This window comes from Dermacentor andersoni, chromosome 3 (assembly GCF_023375885.2).
Source record: "Dermacentor andersoni chromosome 3, qqDerAnde1_hic_scaffold, whole genome shotgun sequence".
Classification (NCBI taxonomy): domain Eukaryota; kingdom Metazoa; phylum Arthropoda; class Arachnida; order Ixodida; family Ixodidae; genus Dermacentor; species Dermacentor andersoni.
Window position 1 is genome coordinate 104,222,748 of NC_092816.1, and position 21,031 is coordinate 104,243,778.

General features: G+C 48.7%; 1 protein-coding gene across 2 annotated transcripts in view; it reads left to right on the top strand.

The window, feature by feature from the left end:
- The first annotated feature begins 3,428 nt into the window (after positions 1–3,428).
- LOC126541312 (uncharacterized) overlaps positions 3,429–21,031 on the top strand; it is a 68,375-nt gene continuing 50,772 nt past the window's right edge. Inside the window, exon 1 of one of the 2 annotated variants that reach the window (XM_050188055.3) lies at positions 3,429–4,400. In XM_050188055.3, the coding sequence (XP_050044012.1) occupies positions 3,970–4,400 (431 nt within the window). In that variant the 5' untranslated portion in view covers positions 3,429–3,969. The remainder of the gene's footprint in view (positions 4,401–21,031) is intronic. The other variant, XM_050188046.3, reaches the window with a different exon arrangement.

Below are 21,031 nucleotides of genomic sequence, written 5' to 3' on the forward strand. Positions count from 1 at the left end.
AACATTTAGGGACTCATTACAGCTTAGTTGCGATACGAAAGCTTGGGCAATAATTTTTCGTCAGTATATAAACTATAGGTGTGCCTGACACATCTGATCAAACGCTCCTTTCCCAACAAAATTGGGTCATGTTGCTTCGAATACTAATTAGATGTCCTCGACGAGAGTGTTTACCTATACATACACAGAAAGTGTTTGATGTTAGCGGTGCCATGGACGGCACGTATAGTCCATGGATAAGTGTTCCGAGTTAAGGCGGTATGTATGTTCATTTGAATGATCGGATCAACGTAAAATATAAATCAGTACTCTTGACATTTTTGGTCAACCCTTGTCTACCAACTTTATGGAGTAGATATTTTTTGTCTTACATGATTTTTTACAATAATTGTTCAATATTGCAAGAAATAAGAAAACTGAAGCATCAAGCTTACAGCTGTGTTACAGGGAAGTAATAAAAAAAACGATATCGCAATTCGGAAGACTGCACCTTTTCACAACTTGAAATGGGCAAAATTGACTTGTACTCCGTTCTGATTAACGGCATGCTTGTTTGCAATGCCTTCGTTAGCGTTGTAACAATATCACGCAAGCTATAAACTTATGTCATATTTGTCCACTTCGGAATTTATTTATTGTATTATTATTACTATTATTATTATTATTATTATTAAAACACTCTTTTTTCGGCAGGATTGGTAAATAAAGACATTTGCTTTCTGGCAGTCGGTAGAATTTACCTTTCTGTCTCAAGAGCAAGTAATTTCAATACGGCAGTAGCAGCACTTCTTGTGTTCCACGTGTATTTGAATGAGGAAGTTGTAGACAGGGCCACTGACCAACTGTATTTAATTTACGTTTTGGTGTTAATTGTGTCCGCCTCTGACGTCTCATCGCGAAGCAACTTTCATACCTTTCATTTTTTGCAGACGTCAGTGTGTGCCAATACAACAGCGATTATTACCAGTAATAGTTGAACGTAGTGCCACAAGGTGTCGCCAATAGTACCGCTGGTCATATAGAACGGCTCCATACGTCTACGCTTTAGTATATATACATATATATATATATGTACAGAAAGGTAACTCGTGCCTGGTTTTCTGATTCCACACGGTTCCATGCGTAATTGTGGGAATCCGACATTATCGGTAGAGCTGACACGTTGCTCCTAATTGGCATTACGAGCTTATAACATATATTTGTGCCCGCATAATCCTTCTTGTAACCATACAGTTCAGCTGCTACATGCAAACCCATGCATCGTTCTTTTTTTCGTTATTAACATGCAGATTTGAAGCAGTATGCAGATTTTATGCACAGATAAACAGATAAAATGCACCTTTCAGGGGCGATGCCGCAAATTTTCAGCCGTACTGCCTAGCGAGGGCATCGAATCTGCTATATATAGTCCTGCGTTGTTAGTAGCCCAATTTCTGTGTATATAGTAGGTCCATTCGTAAATATGTCATCTAATTAGTATGCGAACTTGTGAAGTAACGTGATCTAACTTAATCTGAAAGACGTTTGATGAGTCGTGTTATGTAGACCTATGGTTTACATACTGCTAAAAAATGATTGCCCAGGGCTTCATGTCCTGCCTGAGTTGTTATAAGTGTTCCGAAGTGCTAAACTGATGTCCGCTTTATCAGAGCACCACACGTCAGAATAGTGTTTTACAAATATATATACAGGGTATTTCAGCGAAGACTTCCATTTTTTTTTAAATTGCCTGTGGCACATGACACGTGCAAGTCTTGTCCATGAGCTGGTCTACTCGAAGAAGCAAGCATTACGTGCACAAAAAATTGATATGCATAAACGACAAATTAACGAAAATTCACTAACTAAGTTTTTAAATAATTACCTTGTGGCACGTATTGCAATTAACAAATTCTAGCCGGGGAGTTCGCAAGACGGATGTACTTGAAAAGAATTGTGTTGATGACACCATTTACGAGATATGCGCCGTCGAACTTGCGGTAAAAATGCACTATCGTTCCACTTGCTTTCTTAACAAAACGTTGTTTTATGCATTGAAGCCCAAAAATAACTGAAACGCCAAAATGCATTTATACGCAAAGTTCGGGAAATAATATCTCGAAACCGGTGTCGTCCTTAGAATTCGTTCCAGATTGATTTGTATTGTATTGAGTTTGTATTAAGTCACTTGCGAAGGAGCAGGCGTAATTGTCTCCATCGTGCAACGATTGGCGAACGAGCTGCTCACACAAACAAACATTTGGCGCTGCGACTTGCAAAACTAAAGTTTCAAGAGAATGAAACAGGCAGACGAGCGCTAACTCTTGGCAAAACGCCGAAGTCAGCTTTTCTGCAGCGCACATACATTTAGCTGCCGTGAGAAGTAGTTGAAGCAGAGATGAGAACAACGCTGATGGAGCTTGCGCCCTGTGGGGTAGCTGACACGAGAGTACAACACTACAGAGAGTTAGTCCCACGGAGTCTCCGAAGCTGCAAGTCTCACGGCCTTCCGCAAAGTATGTTTGTTCAAGCTAGTTCTTCACCGTATCGCTGTCCATTAGCTGCGACCCCACGCGGTATGTGGTGGTCGCGGCGCCTTTTCACTCTATGTTCAGCGCCGCGGAAGTTAGCGGTCGTCTCCGCGGAAGCGCCGGGTCAAAGGAAAAAGAGAAGCCGCTTAAGAGCTCCAGCGGGGCGAAGACCCCGAGGCCTCTCATGGAGTGGGGACAGCAGCGGACAATGCCGACGATTTCCAAACAATTAGAGATAGCGGGTGTCCGAGAAAAGTGCCGCCGAAGACGGAAGCCTGCGGGAGGAAAGGGGTTTCCGTCGCCTAAGCCAGGCCGCCATCAGCCGGATCTGCTGGGACCCGCCGGCCACCCCCGCTGACTAATGCCTTTAAAGAGAGTCCGACTCTATTGCGGTGTCAAGTGTCCCGTGTGTGCCTGTGTGTCTCGATGTCAATGCAGCCACCCGAAGGGTCCAGTCACTTCATCTTCTGGCGAACGAATGCACACGCTTCGGCCGGACTCGACGGCAAGGAGAAGCAGCAGCAGCCGGAGGAGGAGGAGAGCCCGTCATCCGAAGGGGGCAGGGGAACGGCACCGCTGGCGGGCGGCGAGCAGCAACCGCCCTTCGCCCCCCTTTTTCTAGGGAAGCGCGAGCGGAGGGAGAAGAAGCGGCTCGGGCAACACCAGCGCAGCACCGAGCGGGGCTGCGACGGCGTCGAGCGGCGGCGCCGACTCTCGCGCCTCCCGCCGAGGCGCCGGAAGGTGGCGCCAGCTGGCGGCGCCGGGGCGCGGCGCCCACCGCGCTCCCATTGGCCGGCCGCGCGCATCTCATTAGGCGCGAGCAGCGAGGCGCGGCCCCTCCCGGCACCCCCCTGCGCCACCCCCTCCCCTTGCCACGGCGGGCAGGGCGCGAGATTCTCACCGTTCTCGCCGCCCTCCTCGCCTCGAAGCCGCCTGCGCGATTTCTCTCTCCTCGCAGCCGCGGCTCGCTGCGAAGCAGCCAGCGGGCACCCCTCCACCGCCGCTGCAACAGCCGTCGCCCGGCGGGTCGGGCCAGTCTGCGGGCACTGTCCAAGCGACGCGGGTCGGTCGACGATCCCGGCGGCGAGCCAGCGAGCGCGCGATCCGTGATTCTTTTCTCCTCCGGCGTCGTCCGCTTGCGAGAGGTCTGGCGCCCAGAGCTTGGCGGTTCTGCTGCTTCTGCTGCCCCGTGTGCCACCTCACCCTCACACCCCCCTCCCCCTCCTCCGGCCGAGAGAAGGAGGAGGCAGGCGATGGCGCTGCTGCCGGCCCCACGCCGCCGCTGCCCCGGCCGCAGCAGCCGGCTCCGATGCTTCTGACGACGCCCCGTGCGTGAGCGAGCGGCGACTGCCGTCGTCGCGGGCTACACCGTGTGCTTCTGACGCCGCCGCCGCGTGTTTCGCCGGAGAGTAGTAGTACTAGCAGTAGCGTGGTGCGCGCGCGACAACTCCCTTCCCCGATGCGGGTGGAGCCCGAGCTTCAGCCCGGGCAGTGCATGGCCTTCACGCCGTTCCTGTTGCCCGGCGCCACGGCCAGTTCGAGCCCGCCGGCGCGGAGCCCGTCGGACTTCTCGATGCACTCGATACTGAGCCAGCAGCCGCCGTACCTGCCCCTGGGGCTGCCGCCGGTGTTCGGTGCCGCGCCGCAGCTGTTCCCGGGCGCCGGCCCCAAGCTCGTGGGGCCGCCCGTGCCCCCCGTGCCTGCGCTGGGCGCACAGGCGCAGCTCACCCCCGAGGAACTGCTGGCGGCGCGCCACTTGCGGCCGCCGCCGGGCTTCGAGCCCGAAGACGACGGCGTCCAGGACGACCCCAAAGTGAACCTCGAGGGAAAGGACCTGTGGGGGCGGTTCCACGAGCTGGGCACCGAGATGATCATCACCAAGTCGGGCCGGTGAGTGCCTCGAGGCGCGCCTTCCTCGCTTCTCTATTCTTCGCGTTTCTGTTGCTGCATCGCCGCTCGAGTCTATCGCTTGCGTCTGTGACTCTTGCGCGATAACGTTAGTGAAAAGAAAAGAAAGTAGCTCCTCGAGAAGAATAGGAAAGCGCGCGTTAGTGCCTAATACACGCAAGTTATTAGGTCTCGTGGAAGTGCTGCACGGGAGCGTTTACGCGGCGACGAGATCCAAGATTGTGTATACATGCAACGGAACGGTGAGTTTCGAAAATAGCTCGCGTATAGTAGCATGCCCGGGATATTTTCAGTGCACTCGACGTGTTCGTGAGATGACGCACGCGTTCTTGATGACTGGCCAACGATATATATTTTTGCACTCCACAGCGTTGAATCTCACTCATCGGCGTGTATATATAAGCAGGATAGCAAGAAACGCTAATTGGTTTTACCCACCCGTCTAATGCACCCGCGATATAGTGTCGAAAATTACGCTAAATAATTCTGGCCTTCGACTCGGTGCTGTGACTCTAGGCTTCGGAGCTACGAGGCGTAGCCTCCCCGTCGCGGTTCAGGCGATCGAATGCCAGCGTTCGGTTGCGTTCGATTTGCTGTATATGCAATGACACTCTCAGCTCCTCGGATGTATATAGTATCGCGCATAGCATATATATATATATGTGCATTGTGTGTGTTTCGAGTATACACTTATATATCGTCGACAGGGCCACGCACGCTTGAATAATGCGATAATATTCACAAGCGTCTTTATATATCGGTGTTCACACACGTTTGTCACTATATAGTATCCCCCGTATACTGTTTCACCCAATCGGCGAGCGTTTTCATATATTTAGGTTTCACTTGGCATTGCACATAGTACGCTCACGCGTAGCGTTCTCGACAGCGGACATTTGTAGTCTCATTCAAGGCGTATAATACTTATACGATCTCGATATCGCTGACGTGTAAACACTTGTGTGAATGTAGACACAGAAATACGCTTATAACAAATGTATATGTCAACGGGGCCTTTTAGACACAGAGATGACAGCGCGTGGTCTTATGAATTTATCCGTGCGTGGCGTCGCAAATTGTACAATGCACCGACCAGAAGAATCCATCTCATGCTACACTTTATATATAGCGTTTCATTACGTTTTAGCGATCATTCGAATGCGCGCATGAATGCTGCATCGGGGCTTCTCCGGATAGAAAAAAAAAGAAGAAAAAGCGCTCGGCGATGAATAAAACTTCAAAAAATCGAAATGTCGCAGTATCGCGTTCCTTGCGTTATATATATATATATATATATATATATATATATATATATATATATATATATATATATATATATATATATATATATAGAGAGAGAGAGAGAGAGAGAGAGAGAGAGCACCTCTCGAATAGCGATAGCAAGTTATAGAGTAGTTTACCTCGGGTGTACGTCTGGCCACCCCTCCTTAGATAAACTCGCTCTATCACAACATACGCATCGCAGCACTTCATGCGGTTCACACTGGCCAGAAAAGCTTAGCATTTAATTCGAGTAATCTTACCACGTTGGCCATGGGTCTTCTGTCGCCAACAGGCGCCGAATTCACAAAGCTCTTTGTTCGTAAGGAATATTTCGGTTTAGTCTGCTGCCTTTGCTAATAATATATTCACTGTCGATATATTGACTATATCGTCACACACACACACGCCCACATATATGTATCGTTTTTACGAACTTAGCTCGCGCATGAACTATGTTTCGTCAGTACGTGCTCAGATACGGTGCAGAAACCTGCAGGCGAGCCTTATATAGCACGTGTAGCAGAATTACGACTTAGTTCGAGTCGTCTAATATATAGCACCGGTGTGTGCATTCGTTATGCGTTCTCAATTTTGTCTGCCGAAATACACACTGAATTGGCGCTGTAATGAGTCTGACGCATGGAGCATCGGCTGCTGCTTTGAAGCCTTTATTACATGTTGTCATTTTAATTCGGGCAGATTTAAAGTTTGCTTCGCGCGTATATACGCTTTTCCGCGTATAAGCACCTGTGTTCGCTGCAACGCATATAGGCGAGTATACTGCATTTGTGGAAACTGACATTACACGAACGCACGTAGCCATTCATTATTCCTTTGAAGTGCGTGGTTATTATGGGATAGACTTTGCGGAGGTTCATTGCGTTAGCTCCGCATGACATTTTCTTTTTCCCGGTTTTCTAATGCTGGTCAACAACTAGGCGATAAAGCCTCGCATGTCAGGCGCACATCTGGCCACGGTTAATTAATCCAACAGTTAGCTATCTAATCTTGTGATGTCTGTACTAACGCGCGTACACGTGATATGGCAACCTAAAAAAAAGGGGGGGAGGGAAACAGTGTGTATTTCTGCTTTGGCCAGGAAACGAAAATCGTACGCGTCGTTATCGGTCTGTAAACTGGACCTGTGCTACGCACACTGCTCGTATAGGTTCCAAAGCTGTTACGTCATACACCACAACGTGGGAATGCGAGTAACGTTGTATGAGTTGATACAAGTTGAGAAAAAAGCGAAGGTATACTATGCAAGCACCACTTGGGTTGATTTTGATGCTGCAGGTTCAGTGTTCTGTCACTCGTATACTTCGTTCCGCATTTCGAACTCTGGTTCTGCTTTCAAGTTGCACACCTATTGGCTGTAACTTGATTGCCCAACTGTCACTAATCGCGTGTCTTATCATGAGACGTTGTAGCGGGGAAACAACAGATCCTCTCAGAGAATGCGCGCATATACAAAACGTTAATGGAAGTAACTGCATGACTGACTAACCATCTGCATGGGGCCTTATACCTTACCCGCAACACTCTATTTTACAGTATAGGGAGATTTAGAAACTCGGGCACTAAAGTTAGGGAACAGCGCCTGCCCTAAAGCCGTTCGAGTTTAGCGCAGAGCTATATATATATATAAACCGACGCAATTTTCCAGGTATACGATGAACTTCCTTCAGCGAACTTTAGAGAACGCAAGAAGCTTGTTTCGCCAATTCGTAAAACATTTGACTAAGCTTGATTCGGCGTAGAGGCCACGTTTGGCGTCATCGAATTACGTATGGACGCGATCCTGCGAGTCCACGTGACCTTCCACGTTAGAGTGTCGTCTGCTCGGCATCGTGTCACCGCCAGAGCTGAAAGCCTCGCGTTATCTGCAGTGGCGCGTTACATTGAATTATACAGAGTGTTTGTGTTTATACACTCTCGCGATACGATGCGTCTATATATGCCCTATGCCCCTTACATGTATAGCATCAGTCAAAAATTGAAACCCGGACAGAAAGCAACTAACTAGAACTCCCGTCGCGCGTAGTTCGTGGAATTACGACGTGCATGTAACCGCTCTGTATAGTCGGTTTCTAAGGGATGGGCCAGTCTTAAGCGTACGTTTTGCGCAGTATGAATTACGCCACCTTTACGAATCTGTACGCTATAGTACATTTTACTGCACATTGCTTTCAATAATTCTTTTATGTTACCTACATCGGAAGCGACTATGCAAAATATTGATCCCGGATATTAGGAAAAACAGATGTCTGCCGTACTGAATATGTATGGTGAAGCGGCTTTAATCATGTGCACTCTAAAAAAAGTTTACACCCTTTGAATCGTATCTTGCCACACAACAATAAACGTCATATTTCTCGCCCGCATTTCCTTTCTTTAAGGCTGCGAGCCTGGTACTGCCCAGTAACGAACGGCATGCGCGTTATCAGCATGACATAGCGTTGCCGACAGGAAATTAGCGGGCGCGGCGTTTTCAAGAAAGGAAATGCAAGCACAACAGATGACGATTATCGTTGTGTGACAGATAAACACCCCGAAGGGTGTAGACTTTTTTTAGAGTGTGATAACCTTGTCGTCGGATTTTGTGAAAATGGACAAAAAAGAAACAAAAAAAACGACGAAAGCTGTGAGGTGCATTTCGGGTAATTTCGAATAACGCTATACAGACGTGCACTAAAGTCCAGAATGCAGCGTGTCAACCAACCACATGACGTTAAATCTTCAATTCTGCATTTTTATGGCAAAGAAAGATTGTTTACCTTAAAAAGAAGAAGGGAAAACACGATGAGACACGATTTTTCCGCGCACACGGAAATGCTGCTTTCGGCGTCGAACCGTGGCATTAAAAAAAGAAAAGCGTTTTTCCCGTTCGTAAAATACCAGTAATAAGAACCGACTTGGAAAAGCGATTATGTCCCTCGAGCTATCTATATGCCATCTATATGGCGTCCGAGGAGGATATAGCGTCGAAAAACACACGTTCCGCGCCAGCTTGTTGCGCCATGTATATATACTCTTTGCTGCGTCGAGAAGCGTTCTTCTTTGGTCTGCGTTCGCCGTCCGAAGCAATTAGAAACGGCACTCTTTTTTTCTTATCGGGAACGGAGAAGTGGGGGGGGGGGGGGAGTATAATGTCTGCGATTGTCCGTGCGATGGGATGGGGTGGGGGCATGAAGGTGGAAGGGGAATTGGCGGAGTATATAGAGGTCTTTGAAGGTGTGGATGGGGAGTGGGGGGGGCGCTTTGTGGAGCGAGTCGCTAATGCAAGTCTTGTGTTTCGGACGCGCTTCGCCGCGCACCAAATGACGTCGCCCGTGCGAACGAATGCTGGCCGCACGAATAACGCCGCTCGTGCACGTGCGCGCATGCGTACTCGGTTGCGTGCGTCTCGGTGCAGCTTTTCTTGCCCGCTTGTTTATGGCCGCGCCGTGTGCCTGCGCATACATGCTGAACTGCTAAATCACGGCAGGAAGTCTCCATATCGTCTGATATATAGAACGGCGTGAATGCCTACGCAGTATAAGCAGCTCAGCAGGCTATATATTACGCGCTAGGTTTGGGTGCTGTTTTCTTGTGTTTTGTTTTTTTTCCCTCGTGTTTTCTGATCAAACTATAAACACAACAACCGAATACTAGGTGGGGGGGGGGGGGGGGGGGGGGAGAGGATAACGCGCTGTGTGGAATGGCTACCGACCACACGGTATAGTTCTTAATCTGCCCATCCCTCAATGCTTTGAAAAGCTTCAATTGCTCACGTAGGGCGTGCAACTTTCTTGTGTGTTTGGAGATTTCGGCGTGATGTTTTAGCCGAGAACGGAAGCGGACCAAAGTTCGCGTCGACGCGCAACTAACTCGCCCGTGCTGTCTTGTTTCTCGGTCACGAAGAATTGCGCTTTGATAACGCCGGTGGAAACGCGGTCGTTGCCTCTCAAACATATTGTTTAGACAGTCTGTAAGAACGATTGCGAAATTATTCCGGGGATTTTTCGCCCTAAACCTTTTGTTTGTCTTTCGTGTGCAGACTTTCGGCAAAAGAAGAAAAGAAAAAGAAGAATAACGTTCTTAAGTGTAGCGATTACAATAGCCCAAAGAAAATAAACGTGTAAACTGACTTATCGCGTATGCATACGCTGCACATGGACTTCATATGACTAGGATTACAAACCTATACGCAGTAAACTCGCCTTTAATAAGTCTGTGACCAGTATCTAGAAATTTTTTTTTTAAATTCGCTTTGATAAGAGTTGGCTTTCCGTTTCCTTCGGTTCTACATCTCGACGTGACGTCATTGAACTGTGATGGACCGAGGCACACACAGAAACAGACGAATAAAAAGGAAAGAACGCGTGTTAGGGAGCGCGGAATCTCCAAATACATTGCTTCATAAATAATAGTACTCTCGGGCTGGTTGCTTGTTGCAGGTGCAGGCTTGCGGGCTTGTCGCGATAAGAAACGTACATCGATATTTCGATGTCCCGGGGAACCGACAAGCTGTATGTTTCTGCAGATCTTGTAATCACTTATGTTAAAAAACGGACCTCTGCGACAACCTTTGAAAATGTTCTGGGCCTGCACATACATGCCAATATATGTATCAGAAACACTGGAAATTGGTTTATTGATTGATTGATTGATTGATTGATTGATTGATTGATTGCTTCGCTTGACAGTATTTCGCCTTGTAGTTAGCAGTTCCATATACGTCCATGACCCGACGACTGCAACTCATAATGGAAGTACGCCCTCATATCTACATTCAGCAGCTCTATATGAAAGTGACAAATCGTATACTCTTTTCAGTTCAATTAAATTTTTATATATAACTTTTTTGCAGGACAAAACTTTTTGTCTCTTCGTTTACTTGCGGGCGATATGCGGCGTTGTCGTTGGAAGCGTGCATATTGAACGACGTTTGTTACAGCTGTAAACGAAACGTCGATACTTTTGTTCTTTTTTTCTGAATCATATGCAACGAGAGTCCATCAGAGCGTCGCATTGTCTGTGGAAATCAAAATAAAAGTTAAACAAAAACACCATCGTGCAACTTAGCAAACAATAATCCGCCGCAACGATAAATACAATGACAGAAGTATCGGCGCAGCAGTCGTCATGATTGTCTGCGTCCTGTGCAGACGACCGTGACGTCATTTGTTTTCTGTTCATTAATAAATTCTGTATCGCAAAACAGGGAAGCAGCAAAACAGAAACCGGAGGCTGAATTCACGATCATGTTTTTGTTCGTACGTACTGTTTGCTGTTGGCCGGCCGCTTTTGTTGCTATAATTGTTAATTATAATCATTATACGTGTTAATTGATTGGTTGGCATATGTACTCCTACGAACAGTTCTGTCGTAAGAACTTTTTTTTGTGAGTACAGTCGCCGAATGTAAATACTTTGGCATTGCTTCGAGTGTGTCACCCACCGATAGCGAACGTACACACATTCAATGTGAAATACGAGAAGGGGCAACAAACATCACGCCAGGAGGAAGGAATCTTAGGGTGACATAAAATTGCTCCATTGAAACGAAAGGTGAGCTTCAGTGATATCCCGCTGCAGAGTAATTGGCGCGGCAGAGTGTGCGTTGAGCCGCTACGCGCAGCTTGTACTGCATGCAGCCGGCACCCCCCCCCCCCCCCCCTTAATAACGTCTAAGCAAATTAAGTGCATTATATAAATATCTTTCGTCAGCGCAATGTCTCACACATTACTTAAGAAATTCGTGCTTACTTTTAATTTCCACCGCATTATCCGAAGATGTTAAAGGGCAGTCGGGGGGCACTGTGCTTTCTTTAGGTGAGAAATTGGACACCGTATACTTTGTTGCTTTCCTTATATGTTTTCATTCTTATGTTGTTATTATAATTGCTGTCTGCGTTCGATGAGATCATACTATCATAAGCACTATATGCGCTGCCATCTTTCGTATGTGCTCTCTTTTTCGATGCTCTGTGCGACAGAACAGCATATCGCATTGTAACACAACATAGATTACCTTAAGCGAAATAGCAGTCGGAAAAGCCGGCTTTTTAAAGAAATATGTATGTCTAAATGGACTATAAGTGAATTCTCCGAACGGCTTTTAGACATTAGCTCGCGTCTTTTCACGACGTTGCAATTGTTGCCTCTAATTTCTTAGAAGCACTTGTGTGTGTGTGTGTGTGTGTGTGTGTGTCGCTTCGTATATGTGTTTGTCTCGTTTCTGCGCTATGTTCTACTTGTTCGTCGTGTATGTATATACCAACACGCTCAGTCTGCTCTCGGCAGCAATATTTATTTTCATAAATGCAACTGGCACGCTCGCTGGTCACTTTATTCGTCTCGACGCTGTCCAACATGCAATACATGCGAAAGTCCACAGCAACAGCAGCTCTAACAACACTCAATATGTGCACTCACACTTTTTTTTTTTACAACAGCAGCGTGCTTGTATATATATAGTCATCGCACTCTCACGTACTCGCCAGAGCTTCATTCCGAAAGCGTTAAAATTTTACGCCAGGACGGTTGACGCTATCTCCCTTTACCATCTCCTTATAGTTAGGCTCGCGTACACAACAGAGGGAAGTAAAACAAAAACAAGAAATCAGAAGCAATCTGCAGTTTTGCCGTTTCCTTCGGGGCACAGAATGCGCGGGGCTCCCTGCAGCGTAAATGCCGAGCGTATAAGTATAGTATAAGTAGTATACAGGCAGTTGCTCGACACAGCTCGTTCGAGAACGCGCGTAGCGTTCCTGCTTTCTTTCTTTATTATTTTTTTTCCTGTTCGCATTTCTCATTCTCGATTCGCCCACGCCGTTGTCAGAGGGCCCGCGCTCGGGCACGCCGCGCGTATACACACATGCGTGTATAACGCGTCTCCGTGTGTATGTATATACGCGCGCATTGCACGTGCGCCATGGCGTAGAAAATTGGTCCTCGTTGCGATCTCTGCCGTCACCTCTTCATTATTTCCTTCTCTGCGTGTGTGTGTGTGTGAGCACAGCAGTATGGGATATGTGCACACTAATCCACTATACGAGTTGCTGCTCGTGCGTTGCGACCGCCGGAGAGGCACATATGTGAGCGGGATGGATATAGCACGAGGCGTATAGAGACGTCTTAGTTTTCTTCTTCTTAATTTTTTTTTGTGAGACATTTCTTTATAGGCTGAAACGAGGAAGCGCCGCCGGCACGAATACGTGTACTGTATGTACACGGCGATGGTGCCCGCTTGCCCGCGCCGGTTATATGTATACGCGCGAACGCAAAGTCAAGTGTGTTCGTTCGTGCGTGCGTTTTGCGCTTTGCACCCTGTGTGCACGCTGACAGGACGAGGAGGAGGAGGGGGGGGGGGGGGGGGGGGGGTATCTGCTGATGTTGCTGCTGCAGTGGAATGTGAACGCGTGTGAGTGCTCGTGAGATTGTTCTCCGAGAGGGTGTGCACGCGTTGTCTTTCTCTCTCTCTCTCTCTCTCCCTCCGGCTGCGGCAACATGCTCCCGTGACAGATCGGCGTGCACCGTGCGCGCCCGATCATTGATCGGTGGTGTCTTCCTCGGAAACTCCTATCTATCGCTGCCCTCGCGTGAGCCATCGAGCGTGCTCGAGTGACAGGCGAGATAGAGATAGACGCGTCAGCTGTAACCCACGCTGCATGCGTGTGCCAGCCTGGATGTATACACACACGCGCGCTGATCCATCACGGCTTCGAGTTTCGCGTCATATTCCGGCGGCTGCGTGGAATCAGCATTGTCTGTGTGTGTGCGTGTGTGTGTGTGTGCGTGCGCGCGCATATGTCAGTGGCGAGGAGGTAGAAAGAATCGTGCTTCAACAAATGGGGAAAGAAATTATGACACTTCGTAGTCGATAGCACACGCGCATCCCTATGGTACTATATATGTGCCTGTGTATATGCACCTATAATAGAATACTGCACTGTAAAATCAAAGCAAAATATTGAAGTTGGCTGGGGTCGTGTGATATGCGGCGTCATAGTGTTGTGATTGCAAAAGTTGGTGGCTCAGCGCTCGGAGTCCTGTACACATATTTTCTACAGTAATATATACCTTTTTAAACATTTTCTTCCTTTCAGTGCAACAAGGCAAATCACATCGGGTGCAGTACGCCGAGCAAAGTGGCTACTCTGCTTCCATGTACTTAGACAGCAGCTGATGAACTAAAGGTTCCCCTTAATCACATATTGAACAGCGTTCCGCATTGCGGCGTCCAATTTCGAAGTCTTTCCGTTCTGCAGAGAGAAAATTCGCTCATGCCCGCAGTTGTTACGGCTTGTATACGGCGTCACCGTTAGGAAAGGCAACGGCTGATTTGAGTTCGCGGCCATCTTTTGTCCTTGTTCTTGGACTTGAGACTAAACGTCAATGGGGAAGATTCGTCCTGAAGAGAGCTTATTCAGAAACTATAAGAATATGCCAGGCAAAAGCCATAGTTTGCTGTAAAATAGCTTAACTCACCCTTAAAATTCAAGAAGGGTGTAAATCTGTCTATAACTCACGCCCTTACACCCGAAAAGGTGTAAGCGTGTGAGCGGTAGACACACTTACATCCTTGTTCACTTTTAAGGGTGTAAGTTATTTTACAGTGTTCACCCGCAACCTCTACTCGAGTGCCAATTGTTCTTAGCCCTATTTAATTGACGTACCGCGTCGACAAATGCGCAACGCGCACTATGCATGCATCGAGATTGGTTGCCAACGCTATCTGCTATATATGCTTTTCTCGATCACGTGTCGTCTGCAGATGCTGTTGACGCTCACTTTTGGTCTGGTCGAAGCATCGCGAGTCAGATTCGTTGATGCGCTGTGTTGCTATATATAGTTGCGTGCGGACGACACCGAAAACACGGTGTACAACTCTCTATAACCACTGGTCTGTGAGACGCGCCTAATGCTCGGTGGTTTGCATAATAGGTCTACATATCTATAATACGTGTTCACGCACAATGGAGTCGCTGTGTCTGGCAGGGAACAAAAAAGAAACGCGAAATGAAAACAACGACGACTAGGATGAATAGGGAATAAATAAGGCGAAGAAAAAAAGGAAAGCACGGATTTCACCGACGACGCCAGAAAGCCATGTGGCGAACGCATGGATTGCTGCGAAAGTACATCGCTGTTCGGGACAAGCACGAGAAGACGCTTTTGAGATGATGCGGAACACGGATATACTTTTCGAACATGCATGCAGCATTCCCGTGGAAAATAATTGTTTACGGAGGGGGAGGGGGGAGAGAGAGAAAAAAGAAAGACAGGAGTATAACATATAAAAACAACACGTGGCCGAGGAAAAAGTGTAAGCAGCGTACTCACCTCAGTAAGAAAGAAATAAGAAGTCAAAAAGAAAGTCGCTGACACCGCTGCTCCACGAGGCTCAATGGCCGCAAACCGATTACATGCTGCGCGCCAGACACTATATATGCGGAGTGAGTACCCATAGGTATTGTTACGGACACTTAGAGGGATGCGCGGCGAAGAGAATGGATGCCGAAGAGCAGACGACAGAGAGAAGTTACTTCTGCTCGCCTGGTGTGGGGAGGGTGGTCAGCGACCGTCTGCCGTACGTTGACGACATGAAAAAAGAAAGAAGGGAGCTAGACCACTGCAAATGACAGGTCCTGGCGTATCGACACCACACATTTGAACGCAGGTGCCACCAGACGGCGCCTTCCTCGTTTATGCGTGCATGCACACACACGGCCGTGTTCATAGCTCTGTGACCTTATATACAGCATTACTCCGTGTCGCGTCACCGTGAAAATCATGCACGGCTTTTTGGTGCGGGCATCGTAATGTCTTAAGATGGGAAGGTGATCGGAGAGAAGGATGTTATGTAGGTGATAGAGCGACGTTGATACGTATGCCCAGAAGCCGGGAAGCAAATGATGTGTGGTGACGATAGCGATGACTGCAGGTTCCTATACGCGTTCGCCGTGTGTTTATAGTATAATGCTGCGCGAGGGCGCTAGGTGCGCTCTTTGTATGTACGTATTAAATAACACGGGAGGCATAAAGAAACAGCTATCGAGACGCAGATTTAGGATGCAAATTGCGCTTTTCGCTGTCGCAGACGAGGCCTATAGATCGTCGGCGTGGCTCCTGTATACAGTGCCTGTGCGTGATTACGTGAAGTTCCGAGCTGCTGGATCTCTCGGAGTCTACTTGATTTCGTTCGTCTTTCTCGTTCGCTTGTTTTGTTATATTGTTGCTTGGTATTGCTTTTTCTCTTACCGTTATTTCTTTTCGGGGCAGTTTATTTTCTCGCATGCATGGTTGGTCGTCAGGCATGCTATACGCTCGGTTGACCGCAACATCGAGACATACCCACGGAGACGCCCTCTCTTCGCTGTGCGCAAAGTGGCGTGTCCGTTTGCACTGCTGCATGCGTGCACTATAGCGTGAACTAGCACATTGTGTACGCAGACTTCGTTCTGCTGCTAATTGCGCCCAGCGCTATCGGAGCTTCGACATATTTGCGCACTGCGATGAGATACAAAGCGAGAAGAAAAAAAAAAATGAACCTCAGGATCGATTTGCCTCACGGGATGCCATTTAAAAAATTCTGCTTAAGTACAGTCATCTCAGGACACTACAACGATTTGTGGGAAACGTTTGTTTTCGCACAGCGCCTATAGTTTTGTTGTCCGATGCAAATGCCATGCCGTTTGCCAGGCGTTTCCAGCGTACAGCCATATATACCTTGCGGGGCTCAACAAATGGTGTATTGGTGGACCAATGATCTTGGCTTCTGCAGTAATATATGCGCGCAATGAAACTGCGCAACCGCGGGTGCGTGGATACGTCACAGTGAAACAGCCCGGTGGCTTTGAGAGTCCACCGCTCCTATCTCGTGCATTTCTTTCCGTTTTTCTTAGTGTACTTGATTAAGAGTTCAAGTATAAAAAGGAGGCACGAACGTGTGAATTTTACGGGTGTTTGGTACGTGTTTCACACCGCGAAGTTCTGCAAGGCAAGCTCAATAAAGTGTTGAAAAAGAGCTAGCGAGCTTTGGATATATATCTCGAGCACGGATGCTAAGAGGGGATGGCTTCGAGCCTCCCAGTTTATGACGTTGAAATCAATCATGCGTATCATGCAAATTGTACTTGATTTTAGTGCCTGAAGCGTTCGCAATAGCAAAACGCCTGTGTTGTAAACGTGGTTCAAAACGCTTCTTTTGACGCGTTATACGAGCGGTTGTGTTTGCAGTTTATCGTTTAGAGAAAGCTATGTTCGAGAGAACTATTTTTTCAGGTGACTTACGTACGGCAGAAGTGAGTGTGCAACAAGGGACCCTATTTCGCTTTTGAGCGTTATGCGTGACCCAAACCACTGTTCAGTAAATTTAGATATTACAGTTATCAGGATTCCTGGTTGTGTCCTAAGAGGCCGCCAGGAGGATATACATATACAAGAAAAGTGGCTCGACGCGGTGCTATCCACAGAATAGCGAGCCCCCGTTCGCGGGCGTATACGTTGCAGCCGCTCCGTGCGAGGGACACATCGCGTTCCACAAAACCGCCCAAATATTGCATGCTTGCACGTACAGCACTGCATGCAAGAGTGCGCCCGTCGTGATACTGGGAGGAGCGCCATCATGCGCACGCATACGTGCATAGTACACGCCTGGGCAGCGCACTTGGCAGCGCGGCTCTCTGTATAGGCTTCGGTGGGAATTCGGTGAGAGACAGAACACACAGTCGCCACGAAAGCCTTGAAAAGCACGTGCGTTCTAAAGGAATCCGTGGTTATATAGGATCTCCATCGCGGAACGGAAGCAGCGCGAAGCAAGCCCAGCGCAAGACTTAAAACACTGTACACACAGCCCCTCAAAAGGGGAAAAGGATAATGAACACACGCGCGGTTTCAGGTTTCCCACTCTTCTTCTCGGCTTCACCACGTGTAGGGCGCCTCGCGTTCGTTTAAGCGCACCGCCGACGCCGTGAGATGAATTTTGAGCGACTCCGATCCCGTGGTGTATAGTGTACACTGTGTATGCGCTATACACCGGGGGCGCGCTCATGCGTGCGTGCGCGAGACACGCAACCGCGAAGCCCGCTTCACCTTTCCTCTTCCCACACGAGAGCACGGCTACTGTACTTCAGGTGGGCCTTAATTTTATAAATACCTTAATGCCCTTTTATATGCCCCGTAATTCGACCCCCCCCCCCCCCTACATTCCCCTTTGCCTTTCCTTGAGTGGGGACCATTAATCTGGTCTCTCCTTCGTTCGTGCGATATATAAATACGCACTCACCTCTATGTACACTTTATGCGCACGTTGTAGCCCGTCTATATTAACGGAATGAAAAGAGTAAGCGCGCGTGACCGTCGACACTCCATGCGCATGCTTACTTACGTCCGCAACTTCAGCAGGGCAGGCTTGCCGCATTGCGTTTCGTCCGTGCGCCTGGATCTGCGCTCTTGGAACGTGTTCCGATCACGCGCCCTTCGCCTGGAGATATGACACAAACGCACATGCCCACCCACCTGCACACGCACGTACATGCATGCACACACACACACACACACACACACACACACACACACACACACACACACACACACACACACACACACACACACACACACACACACACACACACACATATATATATATATATATATATATATATATATATATATATATATATATATATATATATATACACACACCAAAACAGACACATACACACACACATACAGAGACCCAAACACACGCATGTACACACAGACAGGGACGCGACACACGTACAAACACACGCCCATACACATTACTGGCGCATGTGTGTGTGCACATTCTCGTGTGCGTATAGCGTAAGTAGCCTGTGGCCGTAATGTACGCAGGCGCGCCCGGGGAAGGTAATGAGCCTCTCGCGCAAGAAAACGGACGACGCACCGTCCACGCATTCGGGAGGACAAGAAAAATGACCGAGCCTGCGCGCAGGGAACGCGCGCGCGGCGTGAGCGAATAATTGCGCGCCAGTGAAAGCGTCAGCTCGCACACGGTCGGGATCCATTTAACGGTGGCCCGCCGCGTGGTGGCGCCAAAGAAGGTGTGCGCCCCTGCACTGCGGGCGCAAAAACAGACTCGCCACGGCTTCGACGGCTGCGGGTGCACCAAGCCGGCCTGCAACTCCAGGGCAAGCTGGGCTGAAGGACGCATCGCGCGATATACTCTATAGAGCATGCGCTCGTGCATGCTCTACGTGTAGGAATGGACCGGAAGTTGGCTCGTTTGCACACCCGTGATTACAAGAAAGCGTTAGCTTATCCTGACAAAAAAAAAAAAATGTGTTAACATTTACGGAACACCAGCGTCGCAGACGTAATCAGCAGCAACCGAGGCGCCATCTGGCGACGTTAAGTTCAATTAGAGGTTACAAAATTAATGTTGCTACGTGCGTGCGGGCTTAAGTGAGCTTACTCATTTGCTCCTGTGAAGGCATCGGCAACGCTATAATCGTTAAAGGGGCGGGGCAGCCATGATTTGCGGCTTGACACTGCAATGAAATTTCGCGGCATCGTGCAAGTTGCCCTCTCCGTGCCTGGTCTACCCTGAAAAAAAAAAAAAGTTACGGAAAGTGAAATGTGTAGAACTGTCCTGTTTTTCTCTGACGTCGAATTCTAACGGGAATACATCACGCCCATGCAGTCGATACTGACTGAGCACCTAAGAAAGTCCAGTAGTTTTATATAGATTATAGTACACTATAGATATAAATATAGGCTGCGTTTGTACATGTTCGCAATCGGAGTCTCTCTCTCTCTTTATATATATATATATATATATATATATATATATATCCTAGTAACTGGAGCTTCGAGAACACACTAGATCCAAAGCTGTCCCACGTGGAATAGGTATAGAAAGCATTACACGCGTCCACTCCGTTACGGTCCCACAAGCCTCTCTCGTCGCCTATGTTCTACTCGAAGGAAGGAGCGCTAGCTGTTAATGCATATATGTGCTCGCCCCGGGAGAGTGTACACAGACGTGGTCGCCCGATAACATCCGCAAGGCCACGCTGGCGCCTCTCTCGTCGAGGCCCGACGTTATTAATGAGCGGGTCCATTGGCGGGGTTAACGAGACCCGCGAACTCCCTCAGACCCCTCGCCTCCACACTTCCCCTTCCTTCTTCTTCTCGCCCCGCACACCGGCAGTCCGGCAAGCGTCGAGGCACGACGACGATGCCTCGAGCGCGTCGTGTACACCGCGTTTACTCGTGTGTGAGCCGCACCTTCCCTACCCCTCTCCACGCACACATACGCTCACATTTACCAATGCTCGCTAAGCTCGTTGTCAACAGTACATATCAGTCGCTTGATGATTTGAGATTTCTGGAATACTTAACTGCACGGACGGCGCCGAGGACAACCATCCTTGGGAGTGTGTCGATGAAGTGAAGAAGGCGTCGATGTAAGTTCCCTTCTTCTGCTAATCTCGGTGACGAAGGGGAACGACATCGAGAGCGAGGGAGATGAAGAAGGAAAGTGAACGTGGTCGGTGGTGTCTATACTCGAATATATTGTGTAGCCAGTGCTTGCATTATAGTCTATGCACGACTGTTATGATCACACGCGCTTTTCTCGCCTGTTCATATTTAATTTTTTTTTTCGCGTCCCATCAAAACGTCATTCTCGAAGTGGTCCACGGTTTCATCGGAGTCCAACTCGCGTAATATCCGCATGATGACCCCCCCCCCCCAAAAGAAAAAAAAAACAAGAAAGTGCGGGTCTTACACGAGTGGATGCGGTATATACCTGCGCTAAAGCTGCATAGAGCGTGTTAAACGCGCGCGCTCGGACGCAGTATATATACCTGCGGACACACACGCATGCACGGGTCGCGTCGGTATCGGCGGAATCTATCTCTCGCACGCCGCTGCCGGCAGTGATTAGTGGTGGCGCGGGCACCGATGTAGACCGCGTCGTCGAGGCGAGCGCGCGCTCTCTCGCACCTCGATCCAGTACAGCGCGCCTCCGTCCGTGGTGGCGCCCAAGGCCGACAGCACTCCTCTCACCGCTCCCATCTCCCGCCGTCGTCTCGCACGCACTATGTACCGCCGATATCGTCACCTATGTTGCGCGCGCGCGTTATTAGGATGCACGCCCGCGGGGGTTCCCGCCGATATATATATACATATATGTGTGCATGCATGTGTGTGTGTGTGTGTGTGTGTGTGTGTGCGTGCGTGTGTGCGTGCGTGTGTATGTGTGTGTGTGTGTGTTTGTGTGTGTGTGTGTGTGTGTGTGTGTGTGTGTGTGTGTGTGCCTTGCGTGTGAAAAAAAGCGGCGTTATCGGCACACGC